The following is an 18,337-nucleotide window of genomic DNA, read 5'->3' on the forward strand; positions in this document are numbered from 1 at the left end:
CTAGCAGAGGAGCAGGAGGTGGCAACTTGTTCACAGTACAGCACAAGTCAGAGCCAAATAAAGGGTAAGTTTTGGAAAAGTTTCTGGAGAGAACATGGAATCTTATAAATTACATATTACACAGCAGTTTTATGTCCATACAGGACCAACAAGGCCTTGACTTCTAAAGAAGAAAACCAGAGTAAAATTGCTGTGGATTCAATTCGTCTGCATGGAACAAATTACCTTATAGAGTGCCTGGAGATATACCAAAGATGGGGGCTACCTAAGAGTCATATTTACCTAATAGTACCTAACACTGTCCTGACGCTCACTGGTCCTGTTGGAATTTCAACCTGTTTCCAAGAAGGTAATTATCCCTCTAGAATCTAACATGAGGTTAATTCAGCCTTAGAGAGGAGCTGGAAGCAAAGTACAAATAGTTCTTGAACAATAGAGAGAGCAAGTTTTCTCAGTGATCTGGAGTGATTTATTCAGTGCTGCACGCGGAGCCGCTAGGCTAGCTGGGAACAAAGCCCAGGAATCCTGACTGCTTCTCATGCAACCATTCACACCAGCCCACAGCACTCTTTCTGCACGTACAAGAGCTTACAGGAGAAACGTACCATTCTCTGGTGGGTTCTGCCCCTGGCTTTCATCAGGGAAATCCCCGCTGGCTACAGACTTTGGCAAACTATCATCTGTGCTGTGTTTTAGCTGCTCAGGTGCCACCCTCTTGAACTGCTGCATTCTCTCCACTACCAGATCTGCTACCCGCATCTTCGACACTGCAAGCGGCGGTACCTTTGAGGTGGGTGAAGAGCAGGTCTCTGGCTGTGTAGCAGGATGGAAGGATAATGTGGTCTGGGAACAGCCACTCTGGGTATTTACTAGACGGGGAGAAAACACCAGAGCTTTACCAGTCAGTTTTAAACACCCAGCTGAGCTGCCCACAGAGCTGCTGAGAAGGTTCCCCAACAGCAGCCTAAGTCAGGCTCAGTTTTGCAACAGCCATTCTTAGAGGAAGAAGTGAACAATTTGTCTAACTATTGCATGACTTTATACTTTATAACCACAGTAACAGTATCAGGTTTCTGTGCTACAGTGGAGTTTAAGTATCTCTCTTTCCCTTTTAGAGGAAGGAATATTAAGGAAGGCCTTGCCTGAAGGTCTCTAGTGAGAACAAGAAGCAAGGCAGCCCTACAGCACCATTCTCCCCAGCGTTCCCACAGCAGAACATCCTGTGGCTCCTGCTGGTTTTTGATCTCCACACCCTACTTGTGGCTCAAATTTTCAGGCTCTGAGCTGAAGGAACCCAGAGTTCCCAAAGGTACAGTGGTAACAAGCAGGAGGCAGAGGCAATGCTAGGCTAACACCTCAGCAAACCACTGTTCTGCTTGAGGTATCCTGTGGCTACGGGCAGCATCCAAGACGGGACCATGGATCTCACCAGCCCAGTATCTTCACTCTGAGTGCAGTCAGCAACACATACTTAAGAAAGGGTGATCAGGACAGGACAGGTGCAAAATAACCCTTTTCCTGGCTGACCTTATTTATCAGTTTAAACACCTAGATAAGCCTAAGTAGCTAAGTATGGATGGAAACACAAGATGCAAGCCAGCTTCAGTCAGTTCTTCTGTATGTCCCCTCCAGATGGACTTTTGAAGACCTCCACTGAACTAGAGTCCTTTCAGTCCCAGTCTATTTTCTGTCTGAATGATTTTGGTTCACTCACCTGTCAGAGCCCTTTGGCTACACTCGCTGGCCACTGTACTCAGCTGGCTGGCAGGGAAGGGGCTTCTCTCTCCATCCCCTTGTGCAGTCTCACCACTACTACAGGCCACAGTGTCATCATCTTCTTTATGCACCATTTGTTCTTTTGGACCCAAATGTTGAGATAAGTTTCCTTCTTTCACTGCTGGTAAGCGATGATGGTTTTGGCTCTTAGCAGCAGCTCTGTCTCTTCTTAATTTGCTTCTTGCTGCAGTGCTCTTTGGCCTGTTCTGAGCCCTCTTTGCTGCCTCAGCATCCCCAGCTTTTTTCTTTGCTCTATTCAAAAGATTTGCCCACAACTCTTTAAAATCATTGTCCTGTTCATCCATTGGCCTGCAGGTTCCAGTAACACTGGCCTAACGACACTGTGAGGACTGGAAGGCAGGGGGAGATACTAGAATCAGTTCAGGTTTGCATCACCCGTGACCTGGTATTTTCACCAGTTCACTTCTACCACCTCAGAGATGTTAATTTTCCAGACTTCAATGAGGTCAACAGAGCGGGCACTTCTGTGCTGTTCTGACTGTTCATTCTTCCACAGTTAATTCACAGCCATTTAGTAGAGCATGTTCTCTCTCCAAGGACCCCACCTGCTTTCACAAGCTGATTCTTCAGAGGTCTCTAGACCATGAGTTCAGCACCTCAATTTGTGCAGAGCACGCACAAGATCTTCATGATAGAGCTTCAGAAAGACACTTACTAAAGCCCTTAAAGAAAGAAATAAAAGAAGGTAGTTATGTAGGATGGTATATGCAGACAGGGCTGGTGTAGAACTCTGAAGGAGGAGAGAATTTGCATAAACCAGTAAGATTAGAAAAAGCATGTATTGACCCAAAACACTGTCTCTATAATTGTACTACAGACATGCACAAGCCCCATTAGGAAAGAAGAGGAAAGCTTTCCAAACAGGTATCTGATACTGAGTAGGCTTTTGTCCTGGAGCTTTTTGAGGATTTGAGACTGTCCTTTTTGTATATGTATTCACATGTACATTTATATAACACAAGACCAGTGAATGCAGCAGGGCAGGGGAAAAAAAAAAAAAAAAAAAAAGTCCTTCAGATCAAGACAGCTACTCTAGACTGTAAACTTCAGCTTTGAGACACTGCAGCTTTAAAGAGGAGAGCCTGATCTCATTTTGAGAAGTAAATAAAGGCAGTTTCTGGCATTTCGGAAGAGTTTCTGGGACAAGTCTGAGAACAACTCTATCAAACATGTTCATCCTTTCTCTCCTCTCACATCCATGGCTGCTCACCATTAGGATTACCTCTCCTGCTAACTAATGCTAAACTCTGAGTACCCAATAAACTGTGACACCGATCATGTTCCACAAATTGCTGTCAAATACACAAGGTAAACAGACTCAACAAACGGTATTTTTAAATGAGTTTCTTAATCTTTTCAGCTACAGTAAGAACAGCAGTACTAGCTAGGGATTACTTGGAACAGCACTGGGTACAATGTCCAGATGGAAACGCCATCAAGCCCCAGGCAACATTAAAACTAGATCTCTATTCTTAGACATTTTGATTGTCTTCTTCCTAGTCCTAAGTTCACTATGGTCCTGACTATTTTACCAGAGGTTTTATATTGCTCTCAAAACCTATTTCTTTCAAGCTTAAACTGGAGTGTTTCACTTGGAATGGCAACAGCTGTGGTTCAGTTTCTCCAGTAAAGCTCTGGGCACAGAAAGACTCAAAAAGCAGGAAAAACACATGCAAGATTGTTTTCTCAAATGGCTTGGCTGCAGACATGCAAGGCTAAGGAATGCTGGTTACACACTTTCATGGGTCAGCCTTTCCTATAAGCAATTACAGATGTTAATGGATTTATTTATTTTAAACTCAGGCTCCCAAACCAGCAGAGGATTTTGCTGTGAATCTTGGAGTCATTTCCTGTCAGAGAGAAACTGAAGTTTTATGTAGCCAGTTCATAAATTTGATTTTCCTGGACAGAATCTTGGTATAGTTATCGCTGTAAATTGACCGTTTTATTCTATGTAGGAGACAGCATGTGGAGAAAAACAGAATCTCACATCCTCCATGGCTTTAAGTACCTCTCAAAGACACATTTATAATGTCATACTATTTATGGTTAGTTCCTGATATTAAACTTTGAAACAGATCAGCACTTTTGCATTTGCAACCAATGTTCAGTGCCCCAGGTAGAGCAAGTCAGACATACAAACAATGCAAAACCACCTAAGAATTTATCTGCCTTTCTCCTTGCCCTTTCCAGACTTGCAGTTACAGGCTCCTGCTCTGTTCATCACCTCAGTATCTCTGATGCTGCTGCTATCAGTGTACCTAACAGCCAGCTTTCAGACCAGTTTATGGAGCTCGAAAAGTATTGGCTTTGAAAATAATTTCTTTCAGTATAGTATTCAATTCATTTTGGAAGATTTTAGGACTCAACAAATCACAAGGCTGGTCAAATAAAATAAACAGCAGCACTTACCTATCCACTTAGATGTCAAATCTATAGCCCAGCTGTTCGCTTCAACTAAATGTGGATCAGCAAAGTGGTACAAAGCAGGATCAGTAACAATGAAAGGTGGAACCTAGAAATGGGAAGGAAAGGGTTAGATTTAGTGTATTTTGTACTGACTGCTCTTTTTGCTCAAGTTCCAAGTTGCAGGGGGAAGGAGACAGCACACGCTCCAAAGGTGCTAAGTTCTGCCACTTCCATTAACCTGTGTACCTGAAGTGAGGGTAGGTGAGTTAGATGCATTGCTCAGGATCTGCTCAGCTCAGCAGTGAGCAGCACCATTGCAGAAAAAGCCCAGAACCCTTCAGAAGGCAGAACAGGTCAGACAGACTGGATAAAGCCCTGAGGAACCTGGTCTGACCCCACAGCTGACCCTGCTTTGAGCAGGACATCAGACTAGAGACTTCCTGAGGTCACTTCCAGCCTGAGTTATCTTATCCTACAAATAGCCTGTCCTTGCCTTTTCCAGTTGGGACTAATTTTGTTTCCTGGTAAGTTTCTTTAAACCAGTCATGTAACACCCTCACCTTTTGATCCAGCTGTTTTCAGGCTCATAGGCATCTACTGGATTGAGCTCCCTGGTTTAACTGAAAAAAAATTCAGGTATCCCTTCTCATCAGTTCTGTTTGCATCCTTTGTACTTCACTGTCTTCTGTTGAGACAAGGAGGGCAGAAGCTCTGAATACACTCTTTAGACCACTCAGTATTTTCTAAAATATATCTATCACATCCTCCAGTCTCTGTGCTCTAAAGTAAGAGCCCTAGTCTTTTCTCTTTTCCTAGGAGAATCTTTCCTGACCCCTAACCATCCCCATCAGTACTCTCTGAAGCTGCTTCACTCTCCATTGCTTTTTCTGAGATACGCTGACCAGTACTGCAGACAGCAGACTGTTGATACAGCTGGTGAAGAAGCTTTATATTGTTCACATTCCTTCCCCATCCAGGCCTCAGAGATCCTAACATCTTCTTCGGTTTGAAAGGATCTGCTTGTTGAGCAAAGGTTTTACCTGAACAGAGATGCCCAGAGCTCTTTCAGTATCTGGTATCATTAAGGTGTTCCATATGATTTATCTCTTTTTCCACCTCTGTGCTCTACTTTACTCACCTCCACACTGAATTTCATGATCTAGTTAGTGTGTCACCTGCAGCTCGGAGCCTGCTGAAAACACCTGTGCTCTCGACTCAGCTCAAAAAAGCTGTGCCACTGCCCAGTGGGACCACCAGGCACATGCTGAGGTGGATTCAGAATGAACGCTTGGATGCTGTTTGCTACCCTCCAGCCAGTTTGCTCTCTCAGATAGTTTACCATTCATGATAATTCTTTACCTCTTTCCCCTTTTCAAAGGATTTCTGAGCAAGCTACACTAATCCATTCTTTATTTCCTGATTTGTTGATGAATTCAAACCAGTCCTTTAGACTACTGAGAGACAGTCTACTAGAGAAACTAGGCTACCACATTGATGAAATGCTATCAGGTTAAAAATATATAATGACAGACAGCTACAAATAACTTGATGATCACTTTGGCCAGTTTAATAAAAGACTTCCTGCCTTGTAATTCCTTAGTTCAGTCACAGAATCCTTGTTTTACCTGTTGTTTGGGTTTTTAGAAGATCTGCTACCCTGCCACCTTTCAGAGCAGTCTCTCTTTTAACAACTTAGAGCATATTTCTACCAGCAGTCCCACCACTTGACACTATCTCTTCTAAGCAATCAAATATACATCTGGGCTTGCTCACTTGCCACTTTAAACTATTTGTTCCAGGAACAATTCTCCTGCCATTTCAGTGCCCAAGAATACATCATCATTATGGCTAGAAAGTGTAGAACAGTGTTAGGTAGGCCTCCACAACTTACACCCAGTAGATACCTTCTCCCCTCTCTCCCCTGCAGTATATCCTCCTCAATTACTCATCTCTAAGGAAAGCCTGACCCTATACCTTCAAAAATGGGAAATGCCATGCTACCTTGGGAGCAATTTCCTGGGTTTCACAAGAAATACTTGGGGAAGTGGGATTATTTAATGCTAGAAAGCAAAGCAAAAAGTAACCTGTTTTTTGATACATACCATTTCCTTGTGGTGAAAGTACAAATTACCCCGTTCTGCAGACAGATCCTCTCCCCCTGTCTCCACCAGTGAAGCAGCTGAACAGGCAGCTGCATTCCTAATGGGGCATAGGAAGACATGGTGCTGAGTCTGCAGCACCCGTCTCCCCTCGGCAGGAAACATGGAGTGAGGCTCTGTTTGCGTGCCCGGCAGAGTGGGCTGCTGCAGGAAGGGTGGCACCTTTCTCAGCAGAAGCACCTTCTCCCACTTCCTCCACCAGCAAGATCAACATAGGAGTGGTCCTGACAGTCCTGTAAGGCTGGCCAGAACTTAACGGAACGTCAAAGAATGGGATCAAAGTGACTGATAACTTAGTCTTCAGAAATTAGTTAATTGCCACAGCCCGTATGAAGTGATGCCACTAATTACAGAGCGTTGACAGCGGACAGGATGATGGGATGCATGCTGTTGTGTTGGCATTAAAAGTTTTATTGCTCCCTCCCCTTCTCTTTTTGTGAAAGCTGTGGCCTAAAGATCTGAAGGTAGCAAAACTTTCAATCAAGCCAGTCCAAATACTGCAAAGGGAAAGAATTTCTGTAGTGTTTGTTCTGGAAACCACACTAGAAGGCAGTCCCTAGGGATTCTTCCAGACCGAATCCTGTAACAAAAAAATCTTCCTACAGGTTCCTGATGGAGAACCTACATGTCAACAGTGTTAACTTCTGAAAAAGCGTATTATCTTCCATACTTTTAGAGAGTCTCTTCACTACAGCCTGTTCTCTCCAGGTTCCTGCACTAACCAATACCTTTATCACCAACACTATTTTACAAAGACACAACACTAGATCTGTACAGTGCAGGGTCTCTGTGTTTGTAGAACCACAAATAAATTAACACTGAGGAGAGCAGCACTTGTTCTATGAGGAAAGAACAAAGGTAAGTGCAGAACAGAATCCAGTCAGGTATTCACCCTCTTGTTCAGGTCTCTGCCAGCTTTCCTGTGCTAGAAAAGGATACCAAAATCAGGCGTGGAAAATAGGAGATGACAAATTAAGTCTATATAAGCAAGGAAATGATAGCTAGGAAAATCATAATCAGATTCCAATGAGCAATCTTAGCAGTGACGATTATCAATGCCTACCTGACACTACCCCCTTCTGTTTCCTAACATCCTGGCAGAGTACCATGCTCTCATTTCTTTTCAAGGCTGCACCACCCCTGGTAGTACCTTGTACACATGGCAAAGGATTTCATAGACAGTAAAAAAATCTGTTACATTCCAGACATGAATTCTAAATTACTACTTACATGACAAAATGTCCCTCTACCTTTCAAATACTGTAGAAACTAACCTTACCTTATAAAGCACTTCACTGAGATAGAAAATTTTTACTTCATACCTCCTCTGGAAAGATAAAGGGGAAGTGAATATAAAAATAAAAACTAACGGTTGCTCAGGTGCAAATGCTCATGGCTTGTATGCAAACGCAGTAGCATACAAATCAGAAATATATGCAGCTGGTGTTTCAAAAATGCTTATGTGATTTGACTGAAAACAACAAAAAAATATTAAACAGAAAAACACAACGGTGAATTAAGGAGTGAATAAAAACATTTCAGTAGAGGCCCCCAAAATCAATAAAGAGAACAATACTTATTAAAACCTAACTTGGTTTTCACAGAAAGAAGAATAATCAGAATAGTAATAAAACCAGACATGTAAAATATCAACATGTAAGGGAACTGCATAGCACTGAATATGAACAATGAACTGTATCAGAATGAGGAGGTGGTAAAATTACATAAGATTAGTTACCTGGTCAGAAAAGGTAAGGATTTTCAAGAAGATCCTTTTGGTATATGTCAAAACCAAAAAGAAGAAACTACCAAGGCCACTAGTTCATTACAAAACAAACTGCAGAACTGTTAATACTGAGAATACTAAATATTCTTGTAATATCCATCCCATGATGTTGATGAAAGTAGCCTACTCTAACAGTAATCCAAAGCATACTGAAAAGCAGCTATTGAAGGTATTTCTGTCAACAGAATTGGATCATTTGCAAGTAGAAGTCACTGTGGTTTTTCAAAAAGGACAATCAGGGAAGTAAACACCCATCTTTCAGACCGAGATCAACGCCAGGCTGTTAAAGAAATGGCTTATATGGGAATTGCTGAATAAAGATGGATAATAAAATTAATACCAATCAACACAGTTTTATGAAAACCAAGATCTCCTACATTAAGCTAATACCTTTTTAATGAGACCTCTGTGTGTTAACAGAGGTGTAATTCTTCTGTAAACCATTAAAAAAGTATCGAGGGACCAAATGGTTAATTAAAATTATACAAAATCAATACAACACATTTAAAAATTATTAAAATGTAGCTAGATAGGTTTCAAAATGCAACTGCAAACAGCAGTCATTGAGAGCATATATTTCTAGTACATCCCTCAGAGATTAACTCTCTGCCTATCTCGCTCTTCTATTACTTAGACTTAAGAAATGAGTTAGGAGAGACATAAACCACCACTGATCAAGCTGCCTGATGATGCAGAGAAGGGAACTGTTAGATAGCATTGATGACAGAGAGGCAGAATGATGCAGCCGACTTGGTAAACTAGCACAAATCTCAACACAAAGTCCCTGTTTTGGGCCGAGGCCATACTTACAGCGTAGGTAAATCTATCCTGGGAAGCAACAACTACAAAGGACTAAGCAGTCTGGACAGCTAATCAGAACAATGGTGGGCCCCTATATGAGTCTGTGGCCATATCAATACATATGCTTTAACAGTAAAAAGGTTTTATTTCCTTTATAGTTGGTCCTAGTGAAAACTGTGGTGAAATTGTGACAGTGAACCTACAGCATGATTCATTCCAGAGGACACATGGCCTATAGCTCATACAGCACCAGTGGCACATAGCTTTTCACACTGCCTTTTCAGGACCCAGCACAAAGCCTTACACAGGCAGTCATTCTTACAAACTGACCACAATGTGACCTTACCCCGGGTGTCTGACTCCACCCTGATACAGGTAATTTTGACCATGTCAAACAACTTTTTCATTTTGCACATCAAGAATGGAGCAATCTGCCTTACGGATGTTTGCGGAAAGAAAATCAACTGAATAATTAATGAAGAAGTGAATATAAAGAGAAGTAAGAAGACAATGTGAAACATTCAAGCCATTTCTCTCCAATAAGACAATGGTATTCTAAAGGGCACATTCACTTAAAACAATGTAAATTCTACTGATACTACTTTTTCTCAAAAAGTGTGTCTCCTGATTTGTGATTATGTTGAAGCTTATAATCACAAAAGCCAAATCCAAACTGAAATTTAACGCAGTATCTTGATTTTCCCACATTCTCTGAAATAGAAAGATGCTTACTTTGAAAAGGTGGCCAAATTCATCATGGATTTCTACAGGTGATCTAATAATATATCTTTTACACTAATGTTTCATTGATATATAACAGCTAATAACTTGCTCTCTTCTCAGCTAAAATCACATAGAAGAGCTACAGCAAAATACACATTACTTTGTGGGTATGTCGCTTTATGATGTTTTCATGCTATCGTATCTTTTCTCCATATTCCAGCTTCTATCACGAACAGGCTTGGTTTACTGTTCTGAAAATACATTTTTTACATTTTTTCCTATTAAACTATTAACTTAGCTCCTTCACCTTCTCAATATCTAAATATAGTTACCTACAGACTTGGTGTGAGTGCTCTGGGAAACGCTGGTATCATACCAATGATCTCAAAGATGCACAAATGTGCCTCTTCCATGGACTGCTACAATAACAGCAAGAGGTCAGCTCTCAGACAGTGATATCAATTCCTCTGTGTTCAGCTTTCAGGAAAATTCTTTCTAGAAACCCTGGACAAGGATGTCGTGTACAACTGAGGACCGCAAAGCATAGTTTGTTTCACTAGCATACAGCATGTCAAACATCCTGTTTAAATTGCTATTTTCTACCATTTGACAGTTTCTTTGGAAAAAATGTGTCATGAAAATTGACCCAGTGGGAAAAGAAAATGCTCAAAAGAACTTGAGGTCTATTTTCTTCCAAATGTAAAGCTTACGATAAAAATTCTATCTGCTTGTTTCCAGTCTGCCTCTGACACACCCGTATCGCATCAAGAAATACAGTGACTTCTGGCTATTCAGAAAAATGTTTTAATCCAAACAGCAAAATCGAAGGGGAGAAAAGGGACCTGGAGGGAGACGAAGAACAGCATTTTAAGTAGGTATGAATGCCAACCACACAAGGGTCATTTTTTGCAGTCAAATCAGGGACTGTACTCCCTGATTTTTGAGAGTTTATACAGAAGCCAGCAGACAGAGCATCAGTCAATGTTACTGCCCTTGGGCTTTACTAGACTCAAAACTATTTTAGTACAAATAATGGATATTTTTGCACAGTAAATGCACAATTCTGGCATTATTTAAAAACAGGATGGTTAAAAGAAGCATCTGTATATATGCGGCATGAGCATCACTTACACAAAGAGTTGGTAAAACAGCCGACACCGACTGTTCCCCACCAAGGCAGGCCCATACGCTGGTCCTCGTGCCGCTGAGCCTGGAACAGAAAGATAAAATGTCATGTTGCTTCACGGAACAGCTGCCAGACTCCTCAGAATTGCTCTCCCTGATAACGTTGCTCGAGAGAAGTTTGCTTTGAGACTGGATGCATTAAACAGAGTTTTTAATGAATCCTCCAAGCAGCCTGTGCATGCTTAAACTCTTGACACCCTCGCAAGCAGGCCTGCCGTTGAACACCTCGCCTTTAGCACCCAGTTTTTGCTTGTGATACTGCGTTAACGTCAAGGACGGCACTTCACCCTATGGGGCAGCTGCCACACAGCGACGAGCCGCCCACCCGACCCAGCCAGAGGCCCCCCAAGGCGCCAGCGCTCCCGGGCCCGGCGGGGCCCCGAGGGAACGCGGTGCTCACCCCAGCGCCCCTCGCCGCGGCGACCAGGCCCCTCCCCCTCCCCTCGAGGGGATGACGTCCCACCGCTGACGTCACGTCCCACCGCGCATGACGCCACACCCTGAGGTAACGCCAGCCCCAGGGCTCGACGCCACCGCCTCCCGGCCAGCAGGTGGCGCCGCGCCGCGCTCACTGCGCCGGCGTCATGACGTCACGCCGCCCGCCAGCCCGCCCGCCGCCGCCCCGGTAGCGCTGCCCACACGGCCGTCGCTGTGAGGGCGCTGCCCGCCGGCTCGGCCCGCCGCTGACCTCGCTCTCCGCCGCGACACGGGCGGCCGCCGCTCCCCGCCGGGCAGCCCCGATGCCCAACCGAAGCGCATGCGCGGGGCGCCAACCGTCTCGCTGGCCCCGCGGCCTGCCCGCCGCGCATGCGCCACGCTCCTGGCAGCCTCCTGCCGGCGGGGTCTGCGCGTGCGCACCCGGCCCCGGCCGCGCCCTCCCCGCGCAGGCGCACTGGCTTCCCGCCACTGGTTGCTGTGGTGATGCCTCCCCCCCCCCCCAGTTGTTCCATCAGCGGGGCCCGGCCTGTTCGCGGAGCTGACTCAGGGGCTCCCCGCTCCGGGACAGCGGCCGGGAGCCTCCCCCCGGGCAGGCGGCGCCGCTGGGCGGCGCCTGCTGATGCGAGGCCGGACTGAGGCGAGCGGTCCGGCGGCCGCCGGGGGCGGCCGTGCTCCAGGGTAAGTGGCGGCGGCGGGCCCGGCCGCCTCCCGCCGCCATGCAGCACCTCAGGGCCTCGGCCGGTCCCGACCCGCCCCCCGCCCCGGCGGGCCTTAAGTGCTGGTGGGTTTGGTTAGAGCCTCGGCTCGGGTTGTAACTGAGGTGAACAACGAGTCTGGAAAAAACACCACCGAAAGAGGAAAGCATACAGCGTAGCGTTGTTGATGAATATTTTTAAAGGACTTGGATCTATCAAAATGTTCGTATGTAGAAAAAAAATAAATTGGAAAGAGGGAGAGAACTTCATACCACCTGTTAATAATCATGGAGCTATCACTTAAAGTCACTCATCTTCACATCTAAAACCTAAGGTATGAGTTTGCATGCTGCAAAGCTGCAACTAAAGCCCATTATAATTGTAATGCTTTAGGTTTATAACAAATGCTGTGCTGCTCATATGGAAATTAATGGACATATTGAAACACCTAGGCGAGCAGTTATGTAGCTCAAGCTTTTACCAACCTTTATCTGTCAAAAGAAAGAACATTGCCTATTTATTCTGTACTTAATACCAGGGGTTGAACAGGAAAATGGATGCCATTTTTCAACTACAGAACTCAAGAGACCTTATACTGAATATTAATTCAGAGTCAGGATCAAGAATCTTTTTCTCCAAACACACACTTAATTGCGGCCAAGGGCCTGTAGGTATAAAATCACCAGAGATGCGGTGAGCGTGGGGGGGTCATACATGGGACTTGCATTTTGAATGCATGTTCTGTGTTGAAATCAGGATTTTTTTCTCAACACTTGGTATGGATGCAGCAAGAAGCAAAATCACTCCTGGGTAACACTTCTTAACAGGTCAAGAAGCAGAGGGAAGAGGTTTAGCGGCACACAGAACATGCTGGGGCTGACATTCCAATTAGTGTGCTTCAAAACCAGCAAGATAGGCACTTTACGAACAAATACTTCTAATTGTGAGCAATATGATGACTCCTTCACATGTAATGTTTATTTTTCCATAATTATATCTTGATCCATAATTGACATCACCAAAAAAGCCCAACACTGTCATAGCCTTGCCTAATTGGAAAGCTTATAGAAAAAGAATTAACTACAACTTTTAAAACAGAACAAACTCCCAAGGCACCATGCATTTTCACTTCCAGCAAAGCAATTTAATTTTTAACCTATGCTAAATTCAAATGAGACAATTTTAGCTGGAAACCCTTGAATTTTAAGCAAATACTTAGTGGCCTGTTTATTTTGGTGGGACTGATGGATGCATTTTCTGCAGTGAATCTCCCCATGAGATGCAATGTGCCCATGTCAGTGTGAGAACCCAAAACTGATTATGAAGAAATCCTTTGGTTTGTGTCTTTCAACACTTCTGCTAGTTTATTCAAGTTCTTTCTAAAGTTGCTACACTTAAGGGAATTAGAAACACTCTGAAGAAAAACCCTGCAAGAACTTGCAAGTGCGCATTGCACAAACATACTGAAAAATACTCCAGTTATGAGGTACCCAGACACTGTGTTGGTTCCACAAGAACCAAGCAGTAACAAGTAACAAGCCAAGTCACAGTAACATTTTGTTTCACAATACCCTAAATGCAAACGGAATCCAAAAGCACCAAATATTTAAATAATAACCAAGAAGACTTGGAGGGGCATCTCCAGAAGGCACAGGACAGCCTGCAGACCCTGTCACACACCTTCAGCTGGGGAAACTGCCCATCGGCAGTCGAAACACCACTGAACAAAGCAAATACACACATCTTTAGCCAGATCAGCCTCCACATCGTGGCTGCCAGGCAACGCCACAGCCTCTAGCTCTTCTACTGCATTTCACATAGTCAAGCACAATTTTCTATTCTAAAAGTGCTGAGATACCAAAGCAAAGGGCCCCTGAGAAATGTGAAGCACGTAACACTCACAAGCATCTGCTTTTTCACTGCTTGAATCCTTTAAAGCTTACTGCGCTCAACGTGAGTAGCACAAACACCCTGAGCCTTGCTGATGTGCGCAAGTGCAGCCTTCTAGAAGTCTGCATTGAAAAAAGCCAGAGGAATTGCAGCATTTCCAGTACAGATGGGTTCAAAAGCACCGATATTTAACAGTACAAATTGGCTACCAAACAGGTATCTATTTCACAGGACATTTCAAGGCTTCTAACCTCAGGAAACAAGGATGTGGTCGCTGCAACAGGCTCTATTCGCGATTTGTACCCACCATCAGCTAGAACATGCAACCACAGTTAGAGGTACAGAGAGAAGCAGCAGCTCTCCCAAAATCAGGCAGCTGATCAGAGGCAGATGATCAAATTCTCCATGTAGACCTACTTGACTTCTGCTAGCAATTTTTAAATAATTCACTTTTTCTTCCCACTAGGGAACAGCTCTGTATCAGAGATGGCATAGGGCCCCAGTGCTTTAGACTCTATGAACATCTTGGCTTAATTCAATGCATTCTAGTGGTATTCTCCAGTGATTTACAACTGTGTAGATGCTAGCAGGCCCCTGAAATAGCAACACTTTGGATACACCATGTAAAAGACAGGATATTTACTATCACACTTTGGTTTTGAGCTGTCTCTAAAGAAAACAACAATTATGGAACTTGTGGACACTACTGCCAATACTAAAACGTTTTAAAAATAACTGTGCTTGAATTCACCATGCAATGCTATTTATAGTAAAGATGTGAATATGTTTATCTACATATCTATGAATACACACAGTACGTGTATATTATATATACATATACATATTTATCCCCAGTACACTGCAGTCAGCAGTTCTCAAAAGTTGTGTTTCACTTTGTTACCCTGCTGAGTCTGATGGGCAGATCCACTGGTGTGTGTTAAGACTTGTAACGTTGGTGGCTCTGGCAGCTCCAGAATAATTTTTTAAAGCTTTGGATAGAAACTGATTCAATCCAGGTCCGTAGTGACCAGAGAAGCAGCCACAGAGGCCAATTTAAATGAGTAAAGTTTAGAGTTTGCATTAATTTATGGTATTAATTTGCCCTTTTCATGGACTTTGGCCATGCTGGATGACAGAGCTCAGCACAATACTCAGTGTGCTGAGTCTCTTGAAAGGGCAAAACAAGCAACAATGCAGTGTTTTCTTCAGAGCAGGTTCATTTTGTTTTCCACTAAAATGTGAATTTTGGGATGGTGCATGCCACTACATCTCCTCTTGCAAGCCTGCCAGAAAAATATGCATGTTTCCATTCAGGAAGTCACACAGCACAAGTTAGAGTGTGCATGTCAAATTAATTTGTTATAACCAAAATTTGCCTTGTTCTCCTGGGGGGTGCAATGAATTATAATTTCCAAGAAGAATGACTATCATTCAGTAAAGGCACTGGGCATTAAACATGCTAAGAATTTCTAAACATTAAAAATACAGTGCCTAACTAAAAAATGAAACCATATCCTTTGATTCCTTGAAACAAGATAACTTAGTACACTTGTTTTTTAAAATATCTGCTAAACCACTTGAGACAGAACAAATCCAGTGACGGAGCTACATCAGTGAAACAAAACTCAAGTTTAATCTCCCTCTGCCTCCTGTCACAGCTCTGACTTCCCGAGTTTCTAAGGATTTAATCTGGGACAGTTCTGTGAAGGATTTACTTACTGATTTACTTCTGGATCAGGATTTAACCCCAATTACCCCTCATTTACTTGGGCTGCAAAAGGAGAAGCAAGCTTTGCTTGGCTTCACAGACTGCTGCTTTGTTAACTGCTGTTACCTGACCCCAAATCCCTTGCAGATAATATCTTCACATTTGGAATAAAGTTGGACAGATACATTTAATGGACAATTCATTACAATACCTTTTGCTACATAGATTTAAAAAGAGGAGGAAACTCTGCTTCTTTCACCAATTTTTCATCCTTCCTGCTGCTCTAAATAGATTAACAGCAATGAGACCATCAGGAGTCCTTACAAATTTAAGTACTACTAGAAGCCTTTGGTCCTTGCACTGCTGCCAACTATTCCATTTCAACCAGGACTTACAGCAGACTTTTTTACCCATTCCCACCTGTTCACACTCCAGACTTTTTCCAGGAGTGCAATGGGAAGGGGGCTTGTGATTTGAGATAAAATTCTTGCTGTAAGGTGGTCCAGGACTGACAGTGGGAGACAGCATCAAGGAGCACCCTCCTGTCATAGATGAGAACAGGAAAATGATCGTCCAGGCAGATCAGCTCCCCTCTTGGCTCAGACTATGTTGCAACCACAGCATCAGCCACCAAGTGCTCTAGAGAAGATGGCGGTTAAGTGTAAAGGGGGAGGTAAAGGAGAAACAAAAGGTGCTTCTGAGAGCAGAGGGAGAACAGATGACCCCTTTTCTTCCTCTGGAAGAAAAGTTTCCTGCTGATGAAGGAAAAGGAAAACCCATGTTTAACCCCACTCCAGACACATCAAGGGATGAGCTGTTCTGGGTCGAAAAAAAAGAGAGATTTTTAGCATGCCATCCTCTTCTTCCCAAGCAATAGGGGAGAGAACCAGCTGGAAAGGACTTTGTACAGGGTAATTCCAGCAAGCAGCCAAGCTTTCAGGTGTTCTCTGAAATCCGGGAAACCACATGATATCAATGGATAAGGTTTGGGCAGACCCAGAACTGCCCTGGGAAGAATATCCAAATGAACAGGGTACTGGGCAGAGAAGCTCTTGAAGTTGCTGTTACATTTGTGTTTATTACCTCATCCAAACCCAGCAGGTACTTGTCTTTATGCCTCTGGATCTTGGAGGAGGTTTGTTTCACTTTGTGCTGGGATTCTTGTGTTCTGGGCTGTGCCCCTAACTCAGATTCCCTGTGTTGCTTTGGGAAATTTATTTAAGCTCCATGCAGACCTTATTTGTACAGTAAGAACAATTCTGACTTACTTCACAAGGAGAGTGGGAGGATTAATTAACAATTGTGAGGCACTACAGAAGCGCTAAACGTTATTAACGGCTCCCAAGTTTTCTTCTTTTGGAAAGAGTGGCCATTTCTTCCCCTAATGTTTTAAACAGTTGCTGCTCAAGGAGCTTAGATTGCAGATTCCTGGCCTGTGGTTTGTCCATAAATCATAGACCTGGAGCCTATCCAAGACACTCTCGATAGTCTCAGCAGGAAGTCTGGACGAGAGAAAACTCTGTTCTCAATCTGGCCCAGTGAACTACTTTATGGGCCAGTCCAGTTTCAAGGTCCTGAGCCAGACGTGAGAGGGATTCTGTCCAAGTTTAAAAGCACGAGGTCTCAGGAATGTCCTTTCAAACTGGATTTCACTGCCTATAAATATTTTCCATCTTCTGCCCCGAAGGATATAGTTTTGACTCTGCAGCTGATGAGCCTGGGCAGAGCAGGAGAGAAGGCACGCTGTTTATCACCAACAGTTTGTCAGCACACAAAGTTTAACTTGCAGAAAAATGAACAAAAACCACCTCTCACCAAAAAATGAGACAGGCAGCAGCTAATGAGGTCCCAGTAAAAATCAAACCCGATAGATCAATTTTCTGCATAAAGCAGGATTCAGCATTGCTTACAGCCTGGAAGTCAAATAAGCTCTGTGAGATTTTTCCAGGTTGGAGATCCCTAATTCCATCCCATGGGGAAATCTGATAGAGCAAAAACAGAAGTAAAGGACATAACTAGCCCATGCTGGGCATGTCACAGCTCTGTTCACACATGTTGCACGCTCTTGGAACTTTTGGTTCACCTCAATATACTAGAGAAATGGGGGGCACTACTCTCACCGAGGGAAGAGCACAAGCTGGATGGAAACTGCTTAGTGATACAATGCGTTTGAGGATGAGTAATTTAGTACCTGAGTGGAGAGCAGGGGAGCTGGAAGAGTACAACCGCAGCTTTACCACTACAAACAGCACTGAAGTTCTGATGCAAGATCCATACAGGCCTTCTCTGCTTGCACAGCATATTTTAAGGTTGTGCAGAAAGTGAAAAAACAGGTTCTAACTAGCTTTCCATGCCTCCCGCTTACCATTACATTTGAAATCATCTTTTACACTGCTCGTTTACCAAAGAGCCTCTGTCGCATCCAAGCGGAGGCTCTTTCAGACACTAAGTCACCTACAGATTAGCTTTCAAGCGACTCACCTGTACTTCTATCAGCACTTCAGCTTGTGTCATCAACATGATTCCACACATCCCACTTTTCCACTGGGATGTGTTCTGTTAACCACGCATAGAATCTTCATATAGCAGCACTCTCTCCAAATCTTCACAAAATGGAAAGCTGGGCCTGAGAGGTGAGGGCCAGGAGAAGCTGCTGGCACATGCAGTGATGAAGCTTAGACAAAGCAGCATGATAAAGTATGTGAGATTTGGGTCAAAACACTCTCCTGCTACTGCTACTGCTGCT

At 43.7% G+C, this 18,337-nt stretch overlaps 1 protein-coding gene across 8 annotated transcripts in view; it reads right to left on the bottom strand.

The window, feature by feature from the left end:
* Positions 1–11,704, bottom strand: part of SLX4 (SLX4 structure-specific endonuclease subunit) — a 32,602-nt gene extending 20,898 nt beyond the window's left edge. For 4 of the 8 annotated variants that reach the window (XM_055803515.1, XM_055803513.1, XM_055803514.1 and 1 more), the window contains exons 1-5: positions 11,549–11,704; positions 10,807–10,885; positions 4,210–4,312; positions 1,715–2,459; positions 606–869 (exon numbers count right to left, since the gene is read on the bottom strand). In XM_055803515.1, the coding sequence (XP_055659490.1) occupies positions 606–869; positions 1,715–2,081 (631 nt within the window). In that variant the 5' untranslated portion in view covers positions 2,082–2,459; positions 4,210–4,312; positions 10,807–10,885; positions 11,549–11,704. Of the gene's footprint in view, positions 1–605; positions 870–1,714; positions 2,460–4,209; positions 4,313–4,766; positions 4,892–10,806; positions 10,886–11,260; positions 11,282–11,499 lie in introns of those variants that run through there. The other 4 variants (XM_055803511.1, XM_055803510.1, XM_055803512.1 and 1 more) reach the window with 4 other exon arrangements.
* Positions 11,705–18,337: the final 6,633 nt, after the last annotated feature.

Source organism: Falco peregrinus, chromosome 5 (genome assembly GCF_023634155.1).
Source record: "Falco peregrinus isolate bFalPer1 chromosome 5, bFalPer1.pri, whole genome shotgun sequence".
NCBI lineage: Eukaryota > Metazoa > Chordata > Aves > Falconiformes > Falconidae > Falco > Falco peregrinus.